Source organism: Pongo pygmaeus, chromosome 9 (genome assembly GCF_028885625.2).
Source record: "Pongo pygmaeus isolate AG05252 chromosome 9, NHGRI_mPonPyg2-v2.0_pri, whole genome shotgun sequence".
Lineage (NCBI taxonomy): Eukaryota > Metazoa > Chordata > Mammalia > Primates > Hominidae > Pongo > Pongo pygmaeus.
In genome coordinates, this window is record NC_072382.2 from 23,260,334 (window position 1) to 23,284,335 (window position 24,002).

A 24,002-nucleotide genomic window follows, 5' to 3' on the forward strand; every position below is an offset into this window, starting at 1 on the left:
GGCTACACCATAGGCAGAGCGACCTGTGGTTTGTACGGTTATTTTTCGATTGTATGCTAAACAAGGGTTGAATTAGTCATCAATTTTCTGGGAAAGGAGTGGGCAATTCTCGGAGTTCAGGGCTCCTCTCCTTTTACACCATATACGTGAACTTCCTGACGTGGCCATGGCATTTGTAAACTGTCATGGCACTAAGGGGAGTGACTTTTAGCATGCTAATGCATTATAATTAGCATATAATGAAGAGTGAGGACACCCAGAGGTCACTTTCATCACCATCTTGGTTTTGGTAGGTTTTGGCCGGCTTCTTTACCTCATCCTTTTTTTTTTTTTTGAGTCAGAGTCTCGCTCTGTCACTCAGGCTGGAGTGCAATGGTGTGATCTCGGCTCACTGCAACCTCTGCCTCCTGGGTTCAAGCAATCCTCCTGCCTCAGCCTCCCAAGTAGCTGGGATTACAGGCACCCACCACCACTCCTCACCAATTTTTGTATTTTTAGTAGAGATGGGGTTGCACCATGCTGGTCTCTTTGGCCAGGCTGGTCTCAAATTCCTAACCTCATGATCCATCCACCTTGGCATCCCAAAGTGCTGGGATTACAGGTGTGAGCCACCACACCTGGCATACCTCATCCTTTTATCAGCAAGGTCTGTGTGACCTGCACTTGTGCCAGCCTCCTCTCTCATCCTATAACAAAGAATGCCTGATCTCCTGGGAATGCAGCCCAGTAGGTCTCAGCCTTATTTTACCCAGCCTCTGTTCAAGATGGAGTTGCTCTGGTTCAAATGACTCTGACAAACAGGGATAGGAAAACCACAATAAAAATGTCCATCTGGAAAAGTAAACAATGGAAACACTCAGCAGTCACTGTCCATAGCAACAGGCAGATCCTCCTGGCAGCAATGATGAGGACCTCGCTCTGGCAGAGGAGGTTCCTCAGTTGGCAAATATGGCCAACCCGGTTCTGGGAGATCCTCCTTTTCCCATCATCCTGTGTGGCCACATCTGCAGCAAAGTGACTATTAAAAGCTCTGGCCTCTTATCCTAAGTGAGCTTGTAGCAGGGCAGGCCTCAAACAAAACCCCTCAGACACCGAGTTAAAGATGGAAGGGCTTTATTTGGCCGGGAGCTTCGGCAAGACTCACGTCTCCAAAAACCGAGCTCTCTGAGTGAATAATTCCTGTCCCTTTTAAGGGCTTACAACTCTAAGGGGGTCCACGTGAGAGGGTCATAATCAATTGAGCAAGCAGGGGGTATGTGACTAGGGGCTGCATGCACCAGTAATCAGAATGGAACAGAACAGGACAGGGAGTTTCACAGTGCTTTTCCATACAATGTCTGGAATCTATAGATAGCATAACTGGTTAGGTCAAGGGACGATATTTAACCAGACCCAGGGCGCGGCACCGGGCTGCCTGCCTGTGGATTTCACTTCTGCCTTTTAGTTTTTACTTCTTCTTTCTTTGGAGGCAGAAATTGGGAATAAAACAATATGAGGGGTGGTCTCATCCCTTAAGCTGACACAAGAACAGAAAACCAAATAGTGCACATTCTCATTTATAAGCGAGAACCAAACATTGAGTACACATGAACACAAAGAAAGGAACGACAGACACAGGAACCTACTTGAGGGTGGAGGGTGGGAGGAGAGTAAGGATGAAAAAAACTATCCATCAGTACTATGCTGATTATCTGAGTGACTAAATAATCTGTACACCAAACCCCTGAGACACGCAATTTACCCATGTGAGAAACCTGCACATATATTCCCAACCTAATATAAAAGTTGGAAAGAAAAAAAAAGATACCTATATAAGATAAATATGTACAATCTACAATGTACTTTTTTTTTTTTTTTGAAGCAGACTCTTACTCTGTTGCCCAGGCTGGAGTGCAGTGGCATGATCTCAGCTCACTATAACCTCCACCTCCAGGATTCAAGTGATTCTCCTGCCTCAGTCTCCCGAGTAGCTGGGATTACAGGCATGCGCCAACATGCCTGGCTAATTTTTGTATTTTTAGTAGAGACAGGACTTCACCATGTTGGCCAGGCTGGTCTCGAACTCTTGACCTCAAGGGATCCACCTGATTCGGCCTCCCAGGGTGGGATTACAGGTGGGAGCCACTGCATCCAGCCCTGCAATGTAATTTAATAGCAACCCTTGTTACAGCTTCTACATTACATACTACATATTACACATGTTTTAAAAAAGATCTGGCCTCTTTGGGGGGTTGCTTTAGGGGGTCAAACAATCATAATCATCCACTGCTATTCCTGGTTTTCTTGGCAATAAAATTCCCTCAAATACTTAAAAGGCTTCTGGTCTTTGTGCTTCCGGACAGTTCCAGGTGCCAATAACCACATCCAAAGATGTCTTCTCCCCAGAGGTCTGGAGCCTGCTTTATTACTTTGTTTCCTGCTCTGGCCCAGCCGGCCCATTTTAATTCCCAGCTACCTTGGGGCTATTCTAAAACCATAGATTGGAGTGGGAAGATAACACCCTTCATCTAGCCTGGCTCCAAGGCTGGAGCTTTCACTGGGCTCCTTGGGTGGCCTTGGAGAAAGGCTAAGCAACAACAGAACTCCCACTCTGTGGATTATAAAGGCAGGTGGCTTTTGCTTCGGTAAGGCCCCAGGTTTCTAGGTTCTTTCTATGACTTTCTATCTCTCCTGACTTTCTTGGAATAATTTGCTAAAAGCCACAAAGAGCAGCCAATGAATATTAATATTCTAGCTCTTTCCAACCACTTCTCTTAGTGCTATGGGCTTGGTTGACTCAGGATTGCTTTTCCACAATGTCATAAAAATGGTTTTTACCAGATGCTTTTCCCAGGGATAACAAGGGTCTTCAACTTTCCAACATACAATATGTGTACCCTTCCTGCATGCAGGAAAATCACTAAGTCAATGCCTTATGTTTTAGGATTTTTGTCAAGACAGCACCACACTACCAGGATTGTACTAATTTCTGCTTATTTGTGGTAGGGAAAGGCTGCTAAAGACATCCAACAAGGATTCAGTGGCTCAAAGAATAAAGAAGTGTGCACCCTCAGCTGTGATAGTCCAAGGTGATCACTCCCGACTCACAGGCTGTTCGGCTCCACAAGGTCATTCAGGGATCTGGGATCCTTCCATCTTGTTTCTCTGGCATCTCCTAGACCATTGGGCTTGTGGGCTTGATCACCCCGCTGGATTGTAGGCACATCCCTGTGCCCCCTTGTGGGAAGGCGAAAGAGAATACTGGTGGGGAGGGACTGGTACACCCACTATCTTAAGACCACACGAGAGAATCTGGGATGTATACACTGGCTGCATGCCCTGGAGGAAGGGAAAAATCAATGTTGGTGAAAAATTAGCACTCTACCATGGGGCTGGGAGCTGAATGGCCAGATGGCTTTTATGAGTCAATATGGCCTTCGGCATAGACAGACTGAAAGGATGAGAGTCTACGTGGGAGTCCCTCACCCACTTGCCCTTGTGAACCCAAAATATCTCTGAGACAAGTCTCAATCAATTTAGAAAGTTTCCTTTGCCAAGGTTAAGGACATGCCCGTGACACAGCCTCAGGAGGTTCTGACAACATGTGGCCAAGGTGGTCAGGGTACAGGTTGGTTTTATACATTTTAGGGAGACATGAGACATCAATCAATATGTGTAAGATGTACATTGGTTCCATCCAGAAAGGCGGAACAACTTGAAGGTGGGGGCTTCCGGGTCATAGGTAGATAAGAGACAAAGGTTGCATTCTTTTGAGTCCTTGATCAGCCTTTCACTGAATACACAATGTAGTCTGGCTCACTGACTCTGCATTTTTACATAAACAATAAGGCAGAGGAAACAATCAGATCTGCGTTTGTCTCAGGTGAGCAGAGGAATGACTTTCAATGTAAACTATCAGCTCACATTGCCAGGGTGAAATTCAACAGAATTGTTTTAGGGTAAAGATCTTGAGGCCCTTCCTTGAGGGCAAATTGTGAGGGAGGTAAGTATGTTTTTTGTTGTTGCTGTTTGTTTGTTTTTGAGATGGAGTCTTGCTTTTTCACCCAGGCTGGAGTGCAGTGGCATGATCTTGGCTCACTGCAACCTCCGCCTTCCGGGTTCAAGCGACGATCCCGCCTCAGCCTCCCGCGTAGCTGGGATTACAGGCGTGTGCCACCATGCCCAGCTAATTTTTGTATTTTGTATTATTAGTATAAATTTTGTATTATTAGTAGGGGTTTCACCATGTTGGCCAGGCTGGTCTCGAACTCCTCACCTCAAGTGATCCACCCACCTCAGCCTCCCAAAGTGCTGGGATTACAGGCGTGAGCCACCAGGCCCAGCCAGTAAGTAACTTTTTAATCTTTGTAGCTATCTGATTTAGAAATAAAATAGAAGGCAGGTTTGCCTGACATAGTTCCCAGCTTGGCTTTCCCTTTGGCTTAGTGACTTTGGGGTCCCAAGATTTCTTTTCCTTTCACACCCTATAGGTACACAGAGGCCACTCTGTGCTTATTCCCCATGCAGAGACACAGGCCCAGCAGACCGTTATAACACAGATCTGTTTGGTAAAATTTGGTATCTCCCTGCAGTTCTTCCCAAAATGGTGCCCACCACCCTGCCCTGTGCCAAGGAGGCACGGAAGCACCAGGAAGCTGCTGGGAGTTGGAGGGGGGTGCCAGCTCGGGTTCTCCAGGAAGCAGACGCCACAATGTGATGAAATGTGCGAGGATCTGAAAAGGAGTCATGCCTGTGTGCAGTCAAACAGAAGGAGCTGCGAAGGCTGGGAGGGCCTGCAGGCCACTATGCAAGTCTGGCCCTGAGACTGGTTGTCCATCAACCCTGCTGCAGGCTCAAACAGCTTCAGCAGAGCCATTAGGGAATCTCTGAACCAAAGACCACAACAAAGAAGTCTCATATCTCCCAAGCACAGTTCTGCCTCAGTATTCCAGCTATGCATATGTTTGTAGGGAGCAGCCCCTAGTGGGGTTCAGCCTCAGTCAAAGAAGGCAATAGATTCAAATCCAGAGCACTTGCTGGTCAGTTACACTCCCTGTAGCAGGAGAGCTGCCAAGCCCAGTCTCATGGCTGTGCCACAGAGGGTTACAGTGAGAAGTAACTCACACCTGTAATCTCATCACTTTGGGAGGCTGAGGTGGGAGGGTTGCTTGAGCCCAGGAGTTCAAGACCAGCCTACGCCATATAGGGAGACCCTGTCTCTACAAAAAACTTAAAAAATAGTCAAATGTGGTGGTGCATGCCTCTAGTGCTGGCTACTCAGGAGGCTGAGGTGGGAGGATCACTTGAGCCTGGGAAGCAGAGGTTGCAGTGAGCCAAGACTGTTCCACTGTGCTCCAGCCTGGGTGACAGAGGGAGATTCTGTCTCAAATAAATAAATAAATAAAGGGTTGCAACCCAGCTCACCCCTGACTATCTGTGTAGCATTAGTCAAGAAAATTAACCCCTCCGAGCCTCAGTTTTCTCACCTGTAAAATGCCTGAGAAACTTTATCAGGATGAAAGTAGAGCGTCGATCGGAGGTGCTCACTGAATGGTGGCCTTTATCCCTTCTGCTATTTTTCCAGAGGCCAAAGGGCCTAAGGCCTACCCCAAATGTGCTTCAGGACAGAGAGCTGAACTCCATAGCTGACCTCAATTCCCTGGGATCATGGGCAGCCCTTCCCTCTCGAGCCCTGACGCACAGTGGGCTGCAAAAGCCAAGCTGGCTTTTAAATCAGCAAAAGGAACTCTCTGCTAAACATCTCCCCCAGGGCCAGAGAGAAATGTTTAGCGGGCTGTCGGCCAGAGCTGGGATGGCTACTTATTACCTCTGCCTGGTCTGGGCTCCAGCCTGTTTGAAAACTCATCACCCAGGCTAGGACTGCAGGCTGAAGCCCAGGCAGGGAGGGGAAGGATGCAGGCGACTCCTTGGACAGGCCTATAAATCCAGCCAGCTGGGCAGTCATCCACCCACTCAGCTCATGCCTGCTCCACAGCTCTTTCAGACGCCCGGGCTCCTGTCTTCTCTCTCCTCTGAGCCCCATTATCCAGGAACACTTCTTCCTATTCCCCTTCCCTCCTTCCTACCCCGGCGGGTCTCTCTCTCTCCCTCTCTCTCTCTCTCTCTTTCCCTGTCTCAGTGTCTCTCCATCTCCCAGGGGGGCCTTTATCCTTCTGTCTCTCAACATCCAACATCCTCTGGCTCCTGATCCTATTCCCCTGCATCTCTTTCTCTTTCCATTGCCTTCTCTCTGTCACTGAGTTTTCCTGTCTCCCTGAGGGACCTCCTTCCTCTCCACCTCTCTGACTCTTGCTCTCTCTTGCTCCTTCATTGTATGTCTTGCCCACTCTTCCCTCCTCTTGTAATAGCTGGCCCAGCCCAGCTGGCCCCAGCCCGCCTCTCCTTGGAGCTGCGTGCCACCTTGGAATGCCTGTGAGCACAGGGAGGAGCTGAGCCCCCGTGGTTCCATAGGGGCCTGGTAGGAGTTCTGATATGATTTGGATGTTTGTCCCCTCCAAATCTCATGTTGAAATGTGACCCCCAGTGTTGGAGGCAGGGCCTGGTCAGAAGCGTTTGGGTTGTAAGGGTGGATCCCTCATGAACGGCTAGTGCCCTCCCCACGGCGATGTGTGAGTTCTCGCTCTGTTGGTTCATGGGAGAGCTGCTTGCTTAAAAGACTCTGGCTTCCCTCTTGCTCCCTCTCTGGCCATGTGACATGCCTGCTCCCCCTCCACCTTCCACCATGAGTGGAAGCTTCTCAAGGCCTCACCAGAAGAACATGCTGGTGCCATGCTTGTACAGCCTGCAGAACTGTGAGCCAAATAATTCTCTTTCCTTTACAAATTACCTAGCCTCAGATATTCCCTTGTAGCAACACAGAACGGACTAACACAAGCTCCCTACCCTCCAGTCTGCCCTCCTTCCTCTGTGCAGGGCAGAGATGTTCAGAACCAGAGAGCAACCCCCACGTAGCCCACGGGCCATGGCTTTCCAGGACCAGCCTGATCCCTCTAATACTGCAGCATCCCAAACTCCCTCCCTCTGCCTCTCTGGGACACGGCTTCTATCAGACTTCTCTCCACATCAACCCTTAGAACTACCCGTTTCTGGGAAGACTAAGAAACTGGGACAAATAAGACATCACTTTTATACTAAATACTGAGGCATTCACTTAATTAAATATGGAGTATCTATTCAATAGAATTTATGAAAAGCTATGATGTGGATCGATGCATACTGATACTAAATGCAAATCCAATTAATTTAAAAAGCAGGTTGAAAAATAGCATGTAGAATATAAACTCACTTGGTAAAAGAAAATAAACATGCATATGTAGGCATCACATCCATAATGTTAACTTATTTATCTCTGGGTGGCGGGGGTATGACTGACTTGTTTTGTATTATAATGAACAAATATTTCTAGGGCAATAAAAAATTACAAGAATAACTTAAAAAACAAACCAGGGCCAGGCATGGTGGCTCACGCCTGTAATCCCAGCACTTTGGGAAGCCGTGGAGGGCCGGTCACTTGAGGTCAGGAGTTCGAGATCAGCCTGGCCAACATGGTGAAACCTGCCTCTACAAAAAATTCAAAAGTTAGCCGGGCGTGGTGGCTACTCACAGGCATGCCTGTGATCTCAGCTACTCGGGAGGCTGAGGCAGGAGAATCGCTTGAACCTGGGAGGCGGAGGTTGCAGTGAGCTGAGATTGTGTCTCTGCACTCCAGCCTGGGTGACAGAGTAAGACTCCATCTCAAAACAAACAAACAAACAACAACAACAATAACAACAACAAAACAGAAGTAGGCAAGATAGGAATGGATTTTCCTCAGCACCTCTTTATTCATTTCAACCCAAACATTTCAGAAGCACCTACTCAGTGCTGGGCCTGCCCACAGGTGAGCAGGGAATATGGTCCCAGCAATAACCTCTGTTGTTGGCTGGGGTAACCCAAGGAGACCCTTCGGGTAGGGGCTGAAGGCAGCAGGAGGTTCTTTTTGTTTGTTTGTTGTTTCTGTTTTTTGAGATGGGGTCTTACTCTGTCGCCCACACTGGAGTGCAGTGCCACAATTTCTGCTCACTGCAGCCTCCAGGTCCCTGGGCTCAGGTGATCCTCTCCCCTCAGCCTCCTGAATAGCTGGGAATACAGGTGTGCACCACCACGTCCGGCTAATTTTTTTTTTTTTTTTTTTGTAGAGATAGGATTTCACCATGTGCCCAGGCTGGTCTCGAACTCCTGGGCTCAAGCGATCTGCCCACCTAGGCCTCCCAAAGTACTGAGATTACAGGCGTGAACCACTGCCCGGCTGAGAAGGAGGTTCTTCCGGGAGAGAAGGCTACGCAGAGGGGAGGATCTCAGCCTGAAGGGTCTAGAAGCCCACTGGAAGGTCTTCCAGACACTTGGGACATCTAGCTCCCGAAGAGTAGAAAGAGGGGCTGCTGCCGAAGAGGTAAGACCGAGAGAGGGGCAGGATGTGGGGTCCGCCCCTCTGCCCTCAGGGAGTTTCTTTGGAGAGAGAAGAGAATGAGGCTGGGCTCAGAGGAAGTTCCTCCCACTCCATGGAGCTCAAACTAGTCCAGTGGTGGCAGCTGCCCTGGCTGGAATAAAGCATCGACCCACAGTGGCCTCACATCTCTGAGGCCTTTGCAGGTAAGAGTCTCCTGCCATGATACCCCACCACAATGGAACCCGTCGTTGGGCCAGTGTGTTCTCAGGGGCTGGGACACGGGCCAAATACCACAGCCAGCAAGGCCATGGCCTGTGCTCTCTCTGAGCCGAGGGAAGAACACCCTCTCGGGCCCTGTGGTTCCATTTTTGTTTCTTTGTTTCATTTGCTCTGCTGTCTTCTCCAGAGCCCAGCGCCGCGGCTGAGAGAATGGGTATCTCCTAGAGATTCCTGACCCCTACGCACCAGCCCCACCACCAGAGGGCGCCCGAGCACAGAGACGCCGCAACCGGAGCGGGAGCCCTAAACCTGTCAGGGTGGGTCAGCCCTGGAGTAATCCTGGAGGGAGGGTCCGGGAGGGGGTCCCAGTGTGGGGACCTGCCCGGCTCAACCAAATGTAGTTTGTTACCTTGGTGGCCATCTGCAGCCAGGTGGCCCTGCCACACTGCTAAACCAGAGGATTTAGGAAGTAGACAGGGATTCGGGAAGTGGCTGAAGAGCACTGGAAAGACAAACTCCTGCGGTGCAAGGAGTCCTGGACCAGGAGTCCGGAGAACTGGGGGCGCTCCTCTCCCTGTGACCCTAGGCTTGTTTTCTCATATGTAAACAAAGGCAGGGGCGGGGAGAAGGGAAGGACTCGATGGTACCCAGGTGCCCTTCAGGCTCTAACCAAAGACATGCCCCACCCTCCTGGAGGAACCCTGCGGGGCGCAGAGAACGGCTGGAGACATAGCGGCCGCGGTTTCCCCCGCAGCGCAGGAGCGCCGGGCACTGCGCTGAGTCAACTGCGGTCAGGGAGTCACCTGCCCGCGACAGCGAGCGCGCACCCACACTCTCGACCAACCCAGGCTGGCCCCCAGCCCACTCTCGGGTCCCAACGCCCAAACATCTCGCATTGCTGGCTCCGGCATCTCCCCACCCATCGCCAGGAATCAGCGCAGAGGGAGATGCGTCTTCTGTGGCGGGTGCGGGGCGAGGACCCTGACCCCAGCTCGGGGAAGTCAACTGCACGGAGGAGACAGCTCTCCATCCTCAGCTCCGCCTGCGCCCCGCCTGCGGCTTCACTTCAGCCCGGATGCCGGCGATGGGGAATAGACCAGGGACACAGGAGCACACTGGACCGGGGGTGGATCCACTTGGGGAAGCAGGCCACCGACCCGCGCACCGGTGGCGCAACCTCGTTCCGGTGACCGAAGCTTGTGGAAGTAGCTCCACTCCCGGCTCCCTGGTCCGGCATCCCCCTGCCGCCTCCTCCCCCACCTCCCCGAGTCTTGGGAGCCTGGACTCCGAAGGTGCAAAAAGTCAAGAGCCTGGAAAAATGCACTGTGCAAATATATTGACTTTATTTGTCTCCTTTCAGGAGCCTCACAGACATATCCAGGTAAAAAGATCGTTAAATAAACGCCTTCAGCCATGGCAATGCAAAAATAAATATCAATCCTCCAGACGCAGCAGCAGCTGCGCTGCGCCCCAAGCCCCAACGGCCACGCCTAACAATTATAAAAGTGTTCAGCGAGAGTGTCGGCGTGAGTGTGAACGGGTGTGCGCTGGGGGGCACGGTGGAGCGGTGTGCAAAATCGGAGTTGCAAACCATCGGACAAGGGCATGGAGTGGCGACACGCCGCCGACTCAGCGCGGGCGCGCCTCCCGGCACACACTCACAGCAGAGTTCGCACTGGGAAGAGTTAAAAAATAAACATTTACAAGGACGAGGAAAGCGGCCCCGCTCCCGGCGCCCCCGGGCCAGGGCGAGCGCGGCGAGGGGCGCACCGACCGGTTCGCAGCGGGGCGGGAGTCCGAGCGCGCGAGGAGCGGCGGTCCCGGGTCCCTGCGGGTCCCCCGGGAGCAGGGCGCGGGCACTCTCGGGGTTCACACGCCGGTCCCCGCGCGGACCGCGGACGCGCGCGTCCCCCCCGCGGGCGGCGCCCCTTACAGGGCCGAGTCGGAGTCGCTGGAGTCCAGGCTGTTTCTCAGTTTGCAGCTGCTGAGCTGCTCCCGCTGCAGCGACAGGCTCTGCGTGCTGCGGCGCAGGCACTCCAGGCTCTGCAGGAACGACTTCTTGGCCTTCTCCTCCTCCATGGGGGACACCCCCTCCTCCTCCACCTCCTGGATCTCGTCGAAGGTCACCGGCTGCGTCTTGAAGCGAGACTGGCGCGGCCGCCGCAGCCGGCCCCGGCCCTTGGACAGCTTGGCGGGCCGCACGGGCTGCGGGAACTCGTCGGCCAGGCACACGAAGTGCGGCATCACCGCCTGGTAACTGGAGCAGATGCCCATCAGCTCGCTGGGCTTGGCGGCCATGGCGCCTCCGGCGTCTGCGGGGCCGGGCGGCGGGGCGCCGGGGCTCTCCGGGGGCGGCCGCTGCGCCGGGGCCCCCCGGGAGGCAGCAGCCGGGGGCTCGCCGGGCGGGGGATCCAAATCTGCTGTGGGGTGGCGGCGGCCCTCGCGGGCCCGGGCCGGCGCTCCTCGGGAGGGCGGGCGGGCGGGAGGACCCGTCGGGGGGCGCGGGGCTCCGGGGGCGCTGTTCCGCCGCGCTCCGAGGCGCTCGCCGCCGCTGCTGTCGCCGTCTGCCCCGCGGCGGCCCGGCTCGCGGCTTATATAGCCCGCGGCTGCCCACACGGCTCTGAGCTCGGATGACAGCGAATGCCATTTAAAGCGTGCGCGCCCCGCGCCCTTCCGCCTGACGTCGCCCCGCCACTCTGGGAAAGTAACGGCCCCTTCCCCGGCGCCGCCCGCCCCCAGCCAACCGGCTCCGGAAGGCAGGCCCCGCCCGCGGGGGTTCCGGGAGAAGCTGCGGCCCCGGAGCAAGCGGCTGGCCCGAGTTGCGCCCGGGCAGGGACCCTCAATCGCCGCGACTGGGCGGGCACTGTCCCTTCTGGGATCCCCAAGTCTGCACCAACCGGGTTGGCCGCGGGGGCGCAGGTCCCCCTCCCCCGCCCCCTTGTCCCAGATGCATACACTCGAGGCGCTGGTTATTCCACCGCCGGTTCTGCGCGGGGCGCGAGGCAGCTCCCAGCTCTCTTTGCAGCCTGGCGAGCCTGAGCGCCCGGCTCCCCAGAGCTGAGCTCGGAAGAAGGGGCGGGCTCCCCCTCTGGATCCTTGCCACCCCACTCCGCAGGCGCGCGCGCGTGCACACACACACACACACGCGCGCACACACACACGCACACACGAATGCAAACACATCTCGATTATTCCATTCCGGTTCTTCCCTTCCCTAGATGTCTTCTTTATGTTTGTCTCCTCACTCCCCCCACCCAAGTCCCTCGGGCACCCCCATTCATGCTCTGAAGAGTGACACTTGGATATGGCACTAACAACAACAACAACAACAATAATAGCTACCATCTGGAGAGCTTTACTCCAAGCCAACTCTGTTTTACATATATTATCCTGTTTAATCTTCACAGCAGCAGCCCTATGAGGTAATTGGTATTCTCTCATTTTTACATATGGGAAAACCAGGCACAGAGGGGATAAGTAACTGGTCCACTAGTATCTGATGGAAACAGATGGGCTGACTCCAGAGTCCATGCTCTGACAGCCCCCTGCTGAGGGTGAGTACCCTGAGCTAAATCTCACCAGTGTTCCCAGGGTCTCTAAGAGCAGGTCCACAGGGCAGTCCCTGCCCTATGTCCTGGGACTCCCAAGAGGAAACTGTGAGCCTGGCCATGGCCAAGTGGGCTTGAGATGTGGGGCACTGACAGGCACCCAGCAGGGCTCACAGGGCCACCCAAAAAGGAGGGGGTCAGTGGGATTTGGCCTCTGTCCTTTCCGTATCCACTCAACACAGATTTACTGAGAAGTTACTTTCCTGCTCAGGAAAGGCATGGAAGCCAACAAGAAAGGTACTGTTCTGGCCCTCATGAAAGTTACATTCTAATGGGAGTGGGGTGTTGTGGGGAGAGATAGATGATACACACACGAACAAGAACATGTTTTGTGGTGAAATAAAGTAGGGCGATGAGCTAGGGATGCAGATGGTGAGATGCTTAGAGCACGGGACCAGGAAAGGCTGCTCAGAGCCTGGATATTTAAGCTGCCACCAGAAGGGCAATAATAACATGCTAAGTGCTTAGTATGGCCATGCTCTGGGTACTTTTTATGCATGAACTCAATGTGTTCACTATTTTATTTAATCCTCCCAACCACCCTGGGTAACAAATACCATACATTTCTTATCGCCGTTTACAGGTAGAAAAATCAAGGCACAGAGAAGCTAAGAAAACTTGCCCCAAGGTCCCACAGCAGGAAGTAGCAAGAGCTGAGATTCAAACCCCAGCAGCGTGGCTCCTGAGCCCTCACTCTTACCCACTACACTGCAGCAGTTTGCCCTGTGATGGACAAAGATGGAACCAGCCATGTGACGAGGTGGGAAGAGAGTGTCTGGGCAGAGGGAGTCTTAGTGGAAAGACTCTAAGGCAAGAATACACTTGGTGTATTCGAGGAACAAACAGCAAGGAGGCTTGTTGGCTAAAGCAGAGTGAGAGAGGGGGATGGGAAGGGGGACAGTCACTTGAGGCCTTAGTGGCAGGTTACAAAGATAGAATATCAGCCGGGTGCGGTGGCTCACGCCTGTAATCCCAGCACTTTGGAAGGCTTAGGCGGACAGATCACAAGGTCAGGAGATCGAGACCATCCTGGCTAACACGGTGAAACCCCGTCTCTACTAAAAATTAAAAAAAAAAAATTAGCCGGACGTGGTGGCGGGTGCCTGTAGTCCCAGCTACTCTGGAGGCTGAGGCAGGAGAATGGCGCGAACCCGGGAGGCGGAGTTTGCAGTGAGCCGAGATCGCGCCACTGCACACCAGCCTGGGCAATGGAGCAAGACTCCGTCTCAAAAAAAAAAGATAGAATTTCATTCTAAGGGCAACAGTAAGGCATCTTAATGCATGCTCCAATTTATGTTTTTCAAAACTCATTCTGGAGGCCAGGCATGGTGGCTCACACCCATAATCCCAACACTTTGGGAAGCCAAGGTGAGAGGATCACTTAAGCTCAGGAGTTGGAGACCAGCCTGGGTAACATAGTGAGACCCAGTCTCTATACAATAATAATAATAATAATAATAACAATAATAATAATACTCATTCTGGCTGTTGTGTGGAGAGGAGCCGGGAAAGAAGCAGGAAGCTCGCTTGGAAGAATATTATGTGACCCCACAATACTGAAGGCCTGGATTAGGGTAGAGGCAACAGAGGTGTAGGAAATGGTCACATTTGGGATTTCCCTGAAGACAGGATTGAGATAACTTGCTGATAGATTAGATGGGAGCTTCGGGTTGGGGAGGGATCAAGGTTGACTCTGTCCGGGCACGGTGGCTCATGCCTGTAATCCCAGCACTTTGGGAGGCCAAGGTGGACGGATCACTTGAGGTCAGGAGTTCAGGACTAGCCTGGGCAACATGGTGAAACCCAGTCTCTGCTAAAAATACAAAAAATTAGCCAGGTGTGGTGGCAGGTGCCTGTAATCCCAGCTACCCAGGCTGAAACATGAGAATTGCTTGAACCTGGGAGGCAGAGGTTGCAGTGAACCAAGATTTCGACACTGCCTTCCAGCCTGGGTGACAGAGTGAAACCCTGTCTCAAAAAATAAAAAATAAGTTGACTTCTGTGTATTTGCTTGAGCAAGTGTGTGATGGTGGTGCCATTGACACACAGGCAAATGTGTTGGAGAAGAGAAGGGTGGGGAGGGGGGGCCATTGTGGAGTCTGCTGGCTGCTTATTAAAACCCACCATCCACCTGAATGAGGCCTGAAATGCTCACATCAGAACTGTATTATGTGAGAGAAAAAGCAATTTCTATAACCTTAAAACCACTGTACTTTGTAGCTCCTTATAGAAATTTATACCAGGGGTGGGAAACTGCCATGTATAAACCCCTCAAATATGTGGCATTGGCTTAGCCAATAGGTGGTGAGCAAGATGGAAACAGATATTAGAGGATGAGAAGCTGGTGAACCTTGTTATGCTGGGACAAAACATTTATTGCAAATGTCACCTGTGATCATTTGGAAGACAGCCCACATGCCTATTGAGCCTATAATTCTAGAAAAATGGTTGGAAAGAGCCAAAGCCATTTGCATGTGTTGGCTGCTTGATGTTGCTTTTAGCAAAATATTACAAGAAAGAGATTGGCCAGTTTGCAAGACGAGATAGACAGAAATACAGAGAATTCAGAAAACTGGTGTCCTCAGGGTTGAAAAAGCCAACCGGTTTTGTCCAAAGAGCAGGAAGTCAGACTATTGTGGCTTAGAGCCTCTCTCAAAGCCTGTCTCTTAGGCCAAACTTTAAACCAAACAAAGAAATCGCCCCTGTGGCAAAGTATTATATTAAGGGTATTACATCTAAGTCTGTTATTTGGGATGTCCTTAGGATAACCTTCATTTTATTTATTATTTATTTATTTATTTTGAGACGGAGTCTTGCTCTGTTTTCCAGGCTGGTGTGTAGTGGTGCAATCTCAGTTCACTGCAACCTCTGCCTCCCGGGTTTAAGCAATTCTTCCGCCTCAGCCTCCCGAGTAGTTGGGATTACAGGCGTGCATCACCACACCCTGCTAATTTTTGTATTTTTGTAGAGACAGGGTTTCACTCTGTTGGCCAAGCTGGTCTCAAACTCCTGGCCTCAGGTGATCCACCTGCCTCAGCCTCCCAAAGTGCTGGGATTACAGGCATGAGATGCTGCACCCAGCCACTTTCATTTTAAATGAATGGGAAACAAGGGTATGGAAGATAGATTTCATAACTCTGTCAAGAGAAAGGAACTTTGGATGTGGTCACGGCTCAAGGAACTGACTAAAGATGAAGCCTATTAAGTTTTTGAAGGAATTGTTATCACCAACAAAATTGCAAGGCTGGACTGCAAAAGCCCATGATTGCTCAAGCCCGAGTCAGCATCCAGGGAGGGTAGACTCTCAACACCCTGTCGGTGGTTGTGGAGAATGACAGGCAAGCAATGTTGAAGGGCAAAGCCAAGGTCAGGGAGACACAGAATAAGGGGTCACCCCCAGAGAAACTCCTCTGCTGCCAGGGCAGGCAAGTCCTCGCTGTTCTCGAGGACAGATTGTGACAGAGATGGCTAGCTATCCACCCAGCTGGGGCACGACCCAACTCTCCTTGCAGCTGGGAGGCCATGTGTCTAAACTCTCATCTGTGGAATGTGAGAAGTATGCTCAACTTCTGCCTCACTCAATTAAGAAGAAATTCCTGCCCTAGACTTCTGTGTTTTTCCCCTCACACTGGCTGGAAGAGCAGTAACCAGAGAGATTCTCCAACTGTCACGTTAAAGATAGCAGCACCATCATTAGTCCGAGTCCCTAAATGACCACGTGGAGCTGAGCTATCCGCCAACCTGAAGCACTTCCCCTGTAACGATTACAGGAGTGAACAATCAACTGAATCTTTTTAAACTCCTCTAACTTGGGGTCTCTATTATATGGACTTAGCATTGTTCTAAGAGGCCCTTCGACGTCCAGGTGGAGATGTCAAGCAGGCCACTGAAGCTAGGGGAGAGGTGAGGGGTGGAGGTGGCAGTTTTGGAGGGGCCTGGGTGGAGGCCCACATTCCAGAGGAGGGCTGGAACAGTCCAGCACTGGAAAGAGGATGAGTCAGCCAAGGACTCAGAGAAGCAGTGTTCAACAGAGTAGGAGGAAAACAGGAAGACATGTCAGAATCCAAGAGAAGGATGTTTCTAGGAGCAGGGAGACCACTCGAAGGGAGTCTAGAGACTTATGCTAGTCTGGCTTCCCCAGAACTTACTGTGTGAGCTTGGACAAGCCACTTGACTGTCTGCCCTGCAGAGTTCTCAGCTCAGATGTTACCTCCTTGAAGAAGCCTCGCCTAGCCACCCTACTGACGGCTGCCCCTCAGTCTCTCTGTCCCCCTTTCTTTCATGGCATGTTTGTCATTATCTAAAGGGTCTTCTTACTTGTCTGTTGACACTGTACTGTCCGCCTTCCCCACTAGGTGGTCCGTGTTGGCCACTGCCTTTCCAGCACCCAGCACAGAGCTAGCACGCAGAGGTCCCTGTGGCATGGACTGCTACCACATGTGCCCTGCTCCCACGGCTCCTGACAGGCCAGCCAAGGTGCTACACTGTCTCCAACACACACAGCTCCTCTGGACCCCAAATTCTGAGGCCGGGGACTAGGGTACCCTAAGTCAACTCCCTCCACTCCCCTGGATGGGAGGTTCCCCATCCTGGCCCAGGACAGTGAAAATAAGAAAGAGGATGCGTGCTTCATAGCAGAGGTCCCAAATTAGCAATAAGATCATCCCCTCCTGGGTCTTGGGCCCTGCTCACTGGGGGCCTCTTAGAAGAGGGCAGGAGGGGAGGGTGGGGAAATTGAACCTCCCATGGAGAACCGAGCTCCCATACTGCCTAGATCCCCGGGGCCTACCACCCACCCTCCCCAGCCATGACTCCCCCACCTCAGGATGTCCCTAGGGCCAGGACCACCCCTCCCCACCGTTGCCTTTTTATGCCTTCTCTGCCCTTCCCTGCCCAAGGAGCCAGCCAAAGACCACCGTCAGGTAAGGAGAACACAGACCTAGATTCTAACCTAAGCGCCGTCATGGACTCATTCGGTGACCTTGGTGGGTCTTCTGCACCTGGAAAGCAGAAGCAATGCCCCTGGGTGCCGGTGTGTAGGAAAGCGCCTAGCACAGTACCCAGCATGTTGTAAGCATAAAATAAAAGTTCCTTTTGCTTTTATGATCTCATCCTCAAACCTACCCAGCCCCCAGCTTGGTTGAGAAGATATCAGGGAAAGGTTCCAAGAAATTCCGGCTTCAGAGGGCATTTGGGGGTTTTGATGGCTTATACCTTCCTGGCTGACTCACAATTTAAAAGAGGAAGCCAGCCCGAGCAACACTGCGCTCTAATCATATCTCCAAGGGTGGAGTTCCACACAGCAGAAGTGAACCAGGTTGGGGTGTTGTTACTGCTGATGCCCAAAGGTGGCCCTCGGGGGCCTTGGCGGATATCAACACCTCTTTCAACATTTTTCTTTCCTCCAAAGGCCTGACAGCCACGATGCAAAGGGTGGGCAGGCCTGGGGGGATTAGGTACTGGGGACACGCCTAGCATGGGGTGGGGGGTTCCTGCTTCCTCTGGGCAGGCTTGAATGCTGGCTTCAGTGCTCAGCACTTAGTGTAGCCCTGATCAGCCCCCCAGCCCCCTGAGTCCTCAGCTGTAAAATGGGGTGATGCCAGGGTCCCTCTGGAAGGACACAGTGAGGATGACTTCAATGAGGTGGTATGTGCACGTGCAAAGCATAGTTGGCACAAGGCCAGACACAGAGTGAGTGTTCAACAGATGACTTTTATTTTTATTTTTTATTTTTTTTAGAGATGTGGTCTCACTATGTTACTATGTTGCTCAGGCTGGCCGGAAACTCCTGGGCTCAAGTGATCCTCTAGCCTCAGACTCCTGAGTAGCTGGGACTACAGTAGCTGGGCCTCTGGGCCTTCCTGGGACTTGCTGGGTTTGCAGGAGCTCAGAGCTGTGGGAGGGGTCAGTGTGGGCTTTTCCAGGACAGGCTACATGGCCTCACCCAGCCACCCCGGACAGGGGTCGGCCCTTAAAAGGGATGTACCACAGTCCCTCTTCTCAGCAGGTCAGTAGCTCTGGGGCTACAGAGGAAGGTTGCAGAAATGTCATTTGTTGCTGGGCATGGTGGTGCACGTCTGTAGTCCCAGCTACTCAGGAGTCTGAGGCTAGAGGATCACTTGAGCCCAGGAGTTTCCGGCCAGCCTGAGCAACATAGTAACACGGTGAGACCACATCTCTAAAAAAAATAAAAAATAAAAATAAAAGTCATCTGTTGAACACTCACTCTGTGTCTGGCCTTGTGCCAACTATGCTTTGCACGTGCACATATCACCTCATTGAAGTCATCCTCACTGTGTCCTTCCAGAGGGACCCTGGCATCACCCCATTTTACAGCTGAGGACTCAGGGGGCTGGGGGGCTGATCAGGGCTACACTAAGTGCTGAGCACTGAAGCCAGCATTCAAGGCCAGGCCTGCCTGACTCTGAAATTGGTGCTCACTGCTTGCACCACCCCATCCTGTGGTCTCTGGTGCAATGAGAACAGCACTGGCCTGGAATCCAGAAGCCTGGTTGCAGGTTGGTTGTTTGGGTCGATCTACACTTTGGGTGTGTTTGGCCCAGCCACCGCTTGTACGTGAGTGTGTGCGTGTGTGTGCGTGTACACACTCTGTGGCCTTGAACCATTGCTTCCGATCTCTGAGCCACAGTTCCCCCATCTGGGAAGCGAGGAGACCAGACTCCGATTCGCTGGGGTTCCCTCTTGCTCTAACATCCTAGAATCCTCTGGAGGATGAGGGGACCCATTCACAAGAGTAGATGCCTCCCCTTCAGCCAGAGCAGCCTGTGCCGAGGCTGCAGGGGAAGGCTGGCTTCCATGGAGGGGTGTCCTGGGGAAGCAGATGGGGTGGGGAGATGGAAGCTGAGAGGGGAGGGGCTTGTGCACCACCTCCCCCATCGTCCCTACCCACATTTTGGCTTTTGGGCAGAGCTGGGATTTTAAAAAAGCAACCACCAGTTCTTCAGCCATTAGCAGGGCTTTGTTTCCAAGGGAGCCTATGGTAACCTGGGCCTGAGTCACAGGGGAGCAGGGATGCAGTGTGTCCTGGGATGCACATCAAGGTGGGAAGAACCAGGCTGGGGCAGTTCTGTTCACAGGTCCTCCTCTGCTTTTCCCTGGGGGGTAGGCAGGAAGGTCAGGCCCCTTCCCAGGGCTGCTCTGTTGCCCTGGCTCAGACCCAGTGCCCGCTAGATGCACTGGGCAACTGGCCATCCCCCGCCTCACCCAGAACTCTCCCTAGAGTGGGTCTCAGAGTTCCAAGCACTGAATGAGGTGATGATTATTCCAGATGGTACTCTTTGGGTCCATCTACACTTTGGGTGTTTTTGGCCCAGCCACCGCTTGTACATGTGTGTGTGCATGTGTGTGTGCATGTGTGTGTGTGCATGTGTGTGTGTGGACTGCAAATGTGAATGTGGCATAAGGGGTGGGGACAGGAAAGCAACACATAACAACATCTCTAGCAGGCGAGAGACTGAGTCTTTTCTGGGTGGTCCTGCCCCCTGTCCCGGCCCTCACCTCCCACTGGTGCCCACTCCACCCCCAGGGGGGCCTCCACACAAAGCCTGTGACTTCAGCATTTAACCAACTGCTTCAGCCTTACTCAGAATTAGCACTTCGTCTGGTACGATTGGGAGCATAAAAGTGTTTTGATAATTTTGCTGGAGGGTTGCCATGACAATCCCAGGCAAGCTCCAAGAAGGGGTGTCAGTGTGCACGAGAGGGAGAGAGAGGAGAGGGAGAGAGAGAGACAGGGAAGAAGAGAGTCCAAGACACATAGAGAGGGAGAGAGGGAGGGAGGGAGGGAGGGAGAGGGTCCAGGGAGACCCCCAGTGACAGCCCTCCCATCGGTCCATCAGTTTCCAGTGCCCCGCCCCGGTGGCCCCATTCATGCTGGGATGAGCTCACTGTGTAATCTGAGCCTCACTGTAACACTGCAATGGGATACCAGCTGCAGCGGCTGCCATGGCAGGGCTGGTCCCACCGGAGGAGGCACCCTGGCACCCCTGACTCCCAGGATGAGTCCCAGGGAACACCAGGCTGGAGTCAGGGGCAGGGAGATTCTTGGGGACTCTGAGGAAGCCAGAGCCCAGGGAGACCTCCCAAGAAGACCTCCCAAGAATCAAGCCCAGCCTGTGGACCTGGGGTGCTGATGTGAGTAACGAGAGCTCATTTCCCTGCCAAGGTTCTGCTTTCCAGCACAGCTTCACCCACCCAGGGTCTGTGGCTCAGCCCTTCCCACATGCTTTCTTGCAGGCCTGAGTGTTCCTCTTCTGGGACCACCGGTCTGAGAATCTTGACACGGCTGAGAATAAAATCCCTCACAATCTTTGGCCCTTAAGCTTTGCAAAGTAGTTTCACCCCTGTGACTTCAGCAAAACAGGAATATCTTTGCTGTCTTTTGAGATGAAGACAGAGAAGACCAGAGAGGGGAGGGAACAAGACCAAGGTCACACAGCCAGCAGCAAGGCAGGGCGGAGTCAGGATGGGACCCCGTCCTGGACTTTACCTTGAGCCTGGCTGCCTCCTGGGAGGGTAGGTTCTCTGGACTAGGTCCATCTGGCATTACTCCCTCATATGTGGACAGGGACACTGAGGTCCAGGGACATCTGCCAGCTAGTAAGCATAGAGACTGGGCTTGTAGCCTCGCATTCTGAGAAGTTTTGCTGCTCCTACCGAACCATGAGCCAGTACCACAATTCTATAAAACAAGCCTGAGGGACTTACCTTATGCTCCAAGGTTAAAGTATAAGTCTCTCCTTTATAAGCCAGAAGAAGCAGAGTCTTCTGGCTACTGGAAAAACAGAGAAGAGGCCAGCTGGAGCCAGAAACGCAGAGGCAAGAGGGTCAGAGGTTTTCCCAGGTAGTACCAAGTCCCAGCTACACAGCGCAGCCCTCCAAAGCGCCTCCAGCCTCTGCTATTAGAGCTGTGTGGCCCAGGGCAAGTCACTTTGGCTCTCAGAGCCCCAGGCTCTGTGTCTATCAGGAGCTGAGGTGACAAAGGGGGTGGCTATTGAGTCAGGAGCCCTGGAAGGAACCACTTCCGAGTTCTGGGAAGCAGCTTCCCTGGCATGGCCTGGTGATGGAGGTGCTTACATCCCTTGTCTGTCTCCAGCTTGGTTCAAATCCACCTTTCAACAATTTACCACTGTGGGTGGGCACCAAAAAAAAAGTGCTGTGGGCGCTGAGGACACCTGCAAAGATGACTTTCACGAAGCCTTGGTAAGGGGGAACAGCATGAGGGCACGCAAACAGCATCTCAGGACTGCCTGCTCCAATACTTTGGTTCTGGTGTTTGCTAGAAAGTTCTTCTCAGCTGGGCGCCGTGACTCACACCTGTAATCCCAGCACTTTGAAAGGCCAAGGCAGGCAGATTGCTTGAGATCAGGAGTTCAAGACCTGCCTGGGCAACATGGCAAAACGCTGTCTCTACTAAAAATACAAAAAATTAGCCCGGCATGTTGGTGCGCATCTGTGGTCCCAGCTGCTCGGGGGGCTAGGGTAGGAGGATCGCTTGAATCCGGGAGGCGGAGGTTGCAGTGAGCTGAGACTGTGCCACTGCACTCCAGCCTGGGTAACAGAATGAGACCCTGTCTCAAAAAAAAAAAAAAAAAAAAAATGGTCTTCTCATGACCCTGGGATTGTGGAAGTCTCATTTGTGCCCCATCCTTCTCCCTGGGTGGCAGTCATGAGGATCTCACCAGACATTTTTGAAAACATACTGAGATAAAACGAGGCCACACAGGAGGGTGAATTTTTTAATGGATTCCAAGAATTAGGGTTGCAATGATGCCTTGTCATTTAAGGTTCTAAGCCTGGCCCCAGGAGAGGACACACCATCCTGTATGGGCCCACTTTTGGGGTCCCAGAGCCCGTTCTCCCTAAGCCCTGCCTGTGCTCCTCCTCAGACACAGCCTCAGGCTGCCCTGTGAACACCAGAGTGCTGCTGCACCTGACTCTGCACTTTTAGGACAAGTTTGGGGCTGGGTGGGATTACTCCCGGTGCACCCCGTTTGAGACAGCCTCTTCCTGATGTTGCCCCCCTTTGGAAGGCACCTTCCCCTTCTTTATTCAAGATGGCAACAGCTGCCATTTCTCCAGCCATTCCCTTAAAGGGACGCGCAGGGGATGAGATTTAAAGGCATGAATTTTTCCTGAGCACCTGACTCTTGCCAGGCACCAACAAAAAGCACTTTGTGCCTATCATCTCACCCTTAAATGTATCTTCCCAGAGCAGTATGACTATCTCCAAGCTTTTTTCAAGGAAAGAGGCTCAGAGATGTCAGGGAACTTTCCCAAGGCCACACAGCCAGGCAGAAGTGGAGCTGGGATGCAAACCCAGCTCAATCTGCTGCCAAAGCTCTTTTCACCTCCCACATCAGCACCTCCCACAGTGGTGACTCCTGGACCTGCCCAGGGAGGGGTTCGGTGGGCAGAAGGAGAGGGTGAAGAGGGAGCTAGCTGGGCCTGGGAAGGGTCTAGAATTCTAACTGGCAGCCGGACTCTAAATCCCAACCATTTTTCCAGGGAATAGACTGATGCAGTAGAGTCTTGCGGTGGGGCATGGAGGGGAGTGTGGATGACACCCAAATCTACTCTGTGATGATGGCAGAAGGCATGAAGGCCCCTCCCCACTCATGATGCCCCAGCAGGCGGCTTTGAAGGCCTCACGCTGCTCAGAGAGGGGCGTGGGGGGTGCACCTCCAGCAGCTGGGCTCGTGACCATGCCTTCAGTGCAGAGTCTGAGATTGGAAACCACTGTTAGAAGAGTACAAAGAAGAAAACCACAAAGACTTGGCTGATGGGGTCGTGAGGCCACAGGAAATGGAACAGAACTACAGCCTGCCAGAGCAGGAAGGAACCTTCTAGATGAGCTGGGTCAGTGTTTTCAGACCACGGAGTGTGGCTCATCAACGGGCTGTACAATCATTTTGGGGGCCATGGTCAGCATTTTTAAATGATATACAATGGAACACAAAACATCAGAGTAAACATATGCCATACAGTATTGTTTCATGAAGCTTTAGTTTGTGTGTGTGTGTGTGTGTGTGTGTGTGTGAGAGAGAGAGAGAAAACTTTTTTTCTTTTTTACCATGGGTTGTGGTCAAAGGAGCTAAAAACAGTTTTTAAGTTGGTTTGTATTAGTCCATTTTGCATTGCTATAAAGGACTATCTGAGACTGAGTAATGTATACAGAAAAGAGGTTCTGTATACAATTCCGCAGGCTGTACAAGCACAGCACTAGCATCTGCTTGGCTCTGGTGAAGCCTCAGGAAGCTTTTCCTCGTGGTAGAAAGTGAAGCGGGATCAGGCATGTATCACACAGTGAGAGAGGGAGCAAGAGCGATACCTGGCTGTTTTAATTAACCAGTTCTAGCGTGAAATAACAGAGCAAGAACTCACTCATTACCATGGGGAGGGCACCAAGCCATTCACAAGGGATCCACCCCCATGATCCAAACACCTCCCACCAGGCCCAGTCCAACACTGGGAGTCACATTTCAACATGAGATCTGGAGAGGACAAATATTCAAAGCATATCATGGCTCAACCCCTACACTTTACAGATGGGGAAACTGAGACCAAGGGCAGGAAGAGGCTTTTCCCAGGAGCCAGAGGCAGGACAAAGATCCAGAGTGTTCTATGCCAGGACACAGGCCTGGTTTCTTAATGTCTTTCTGGACACTGACCACCTTGCCAGGCCTTACCCCAGGCTAGAGGGGAAGAATCCAGGGCTTCACAGGGGC

The 24,002-nt window shown here is 52.4% G+C and overlaps 1 protein-coding gene across 1 annotated transcript; it reads right to left on the reverse strand.

Moving 5' to 3' along the window:
- Nucleotides 1-9,968: 9,968 nt before the first annotated feature.
- On the reverse strand, nucleotides 9,969-13,309 carry C9H11orf96 (chromosome 9 C11orf96 homolog). Its single transcript, XM_063670971.1, has one exon. The coding sequence runs from the start codon at nucleotides 12,086-12,088 to the stop codon at nucleotides 10,577-10,579; it is 1,512 nt and encodes a 503-aa protein (XP_063527041.1). The 5' UTR covers nucleotides 12,089-13,309; the 3' UTR covers nucleotides 9,969-10,576.
- Between the last annotated feature and the right edge of the window lie 10,693 nt (nucleotides 13,310-24,002).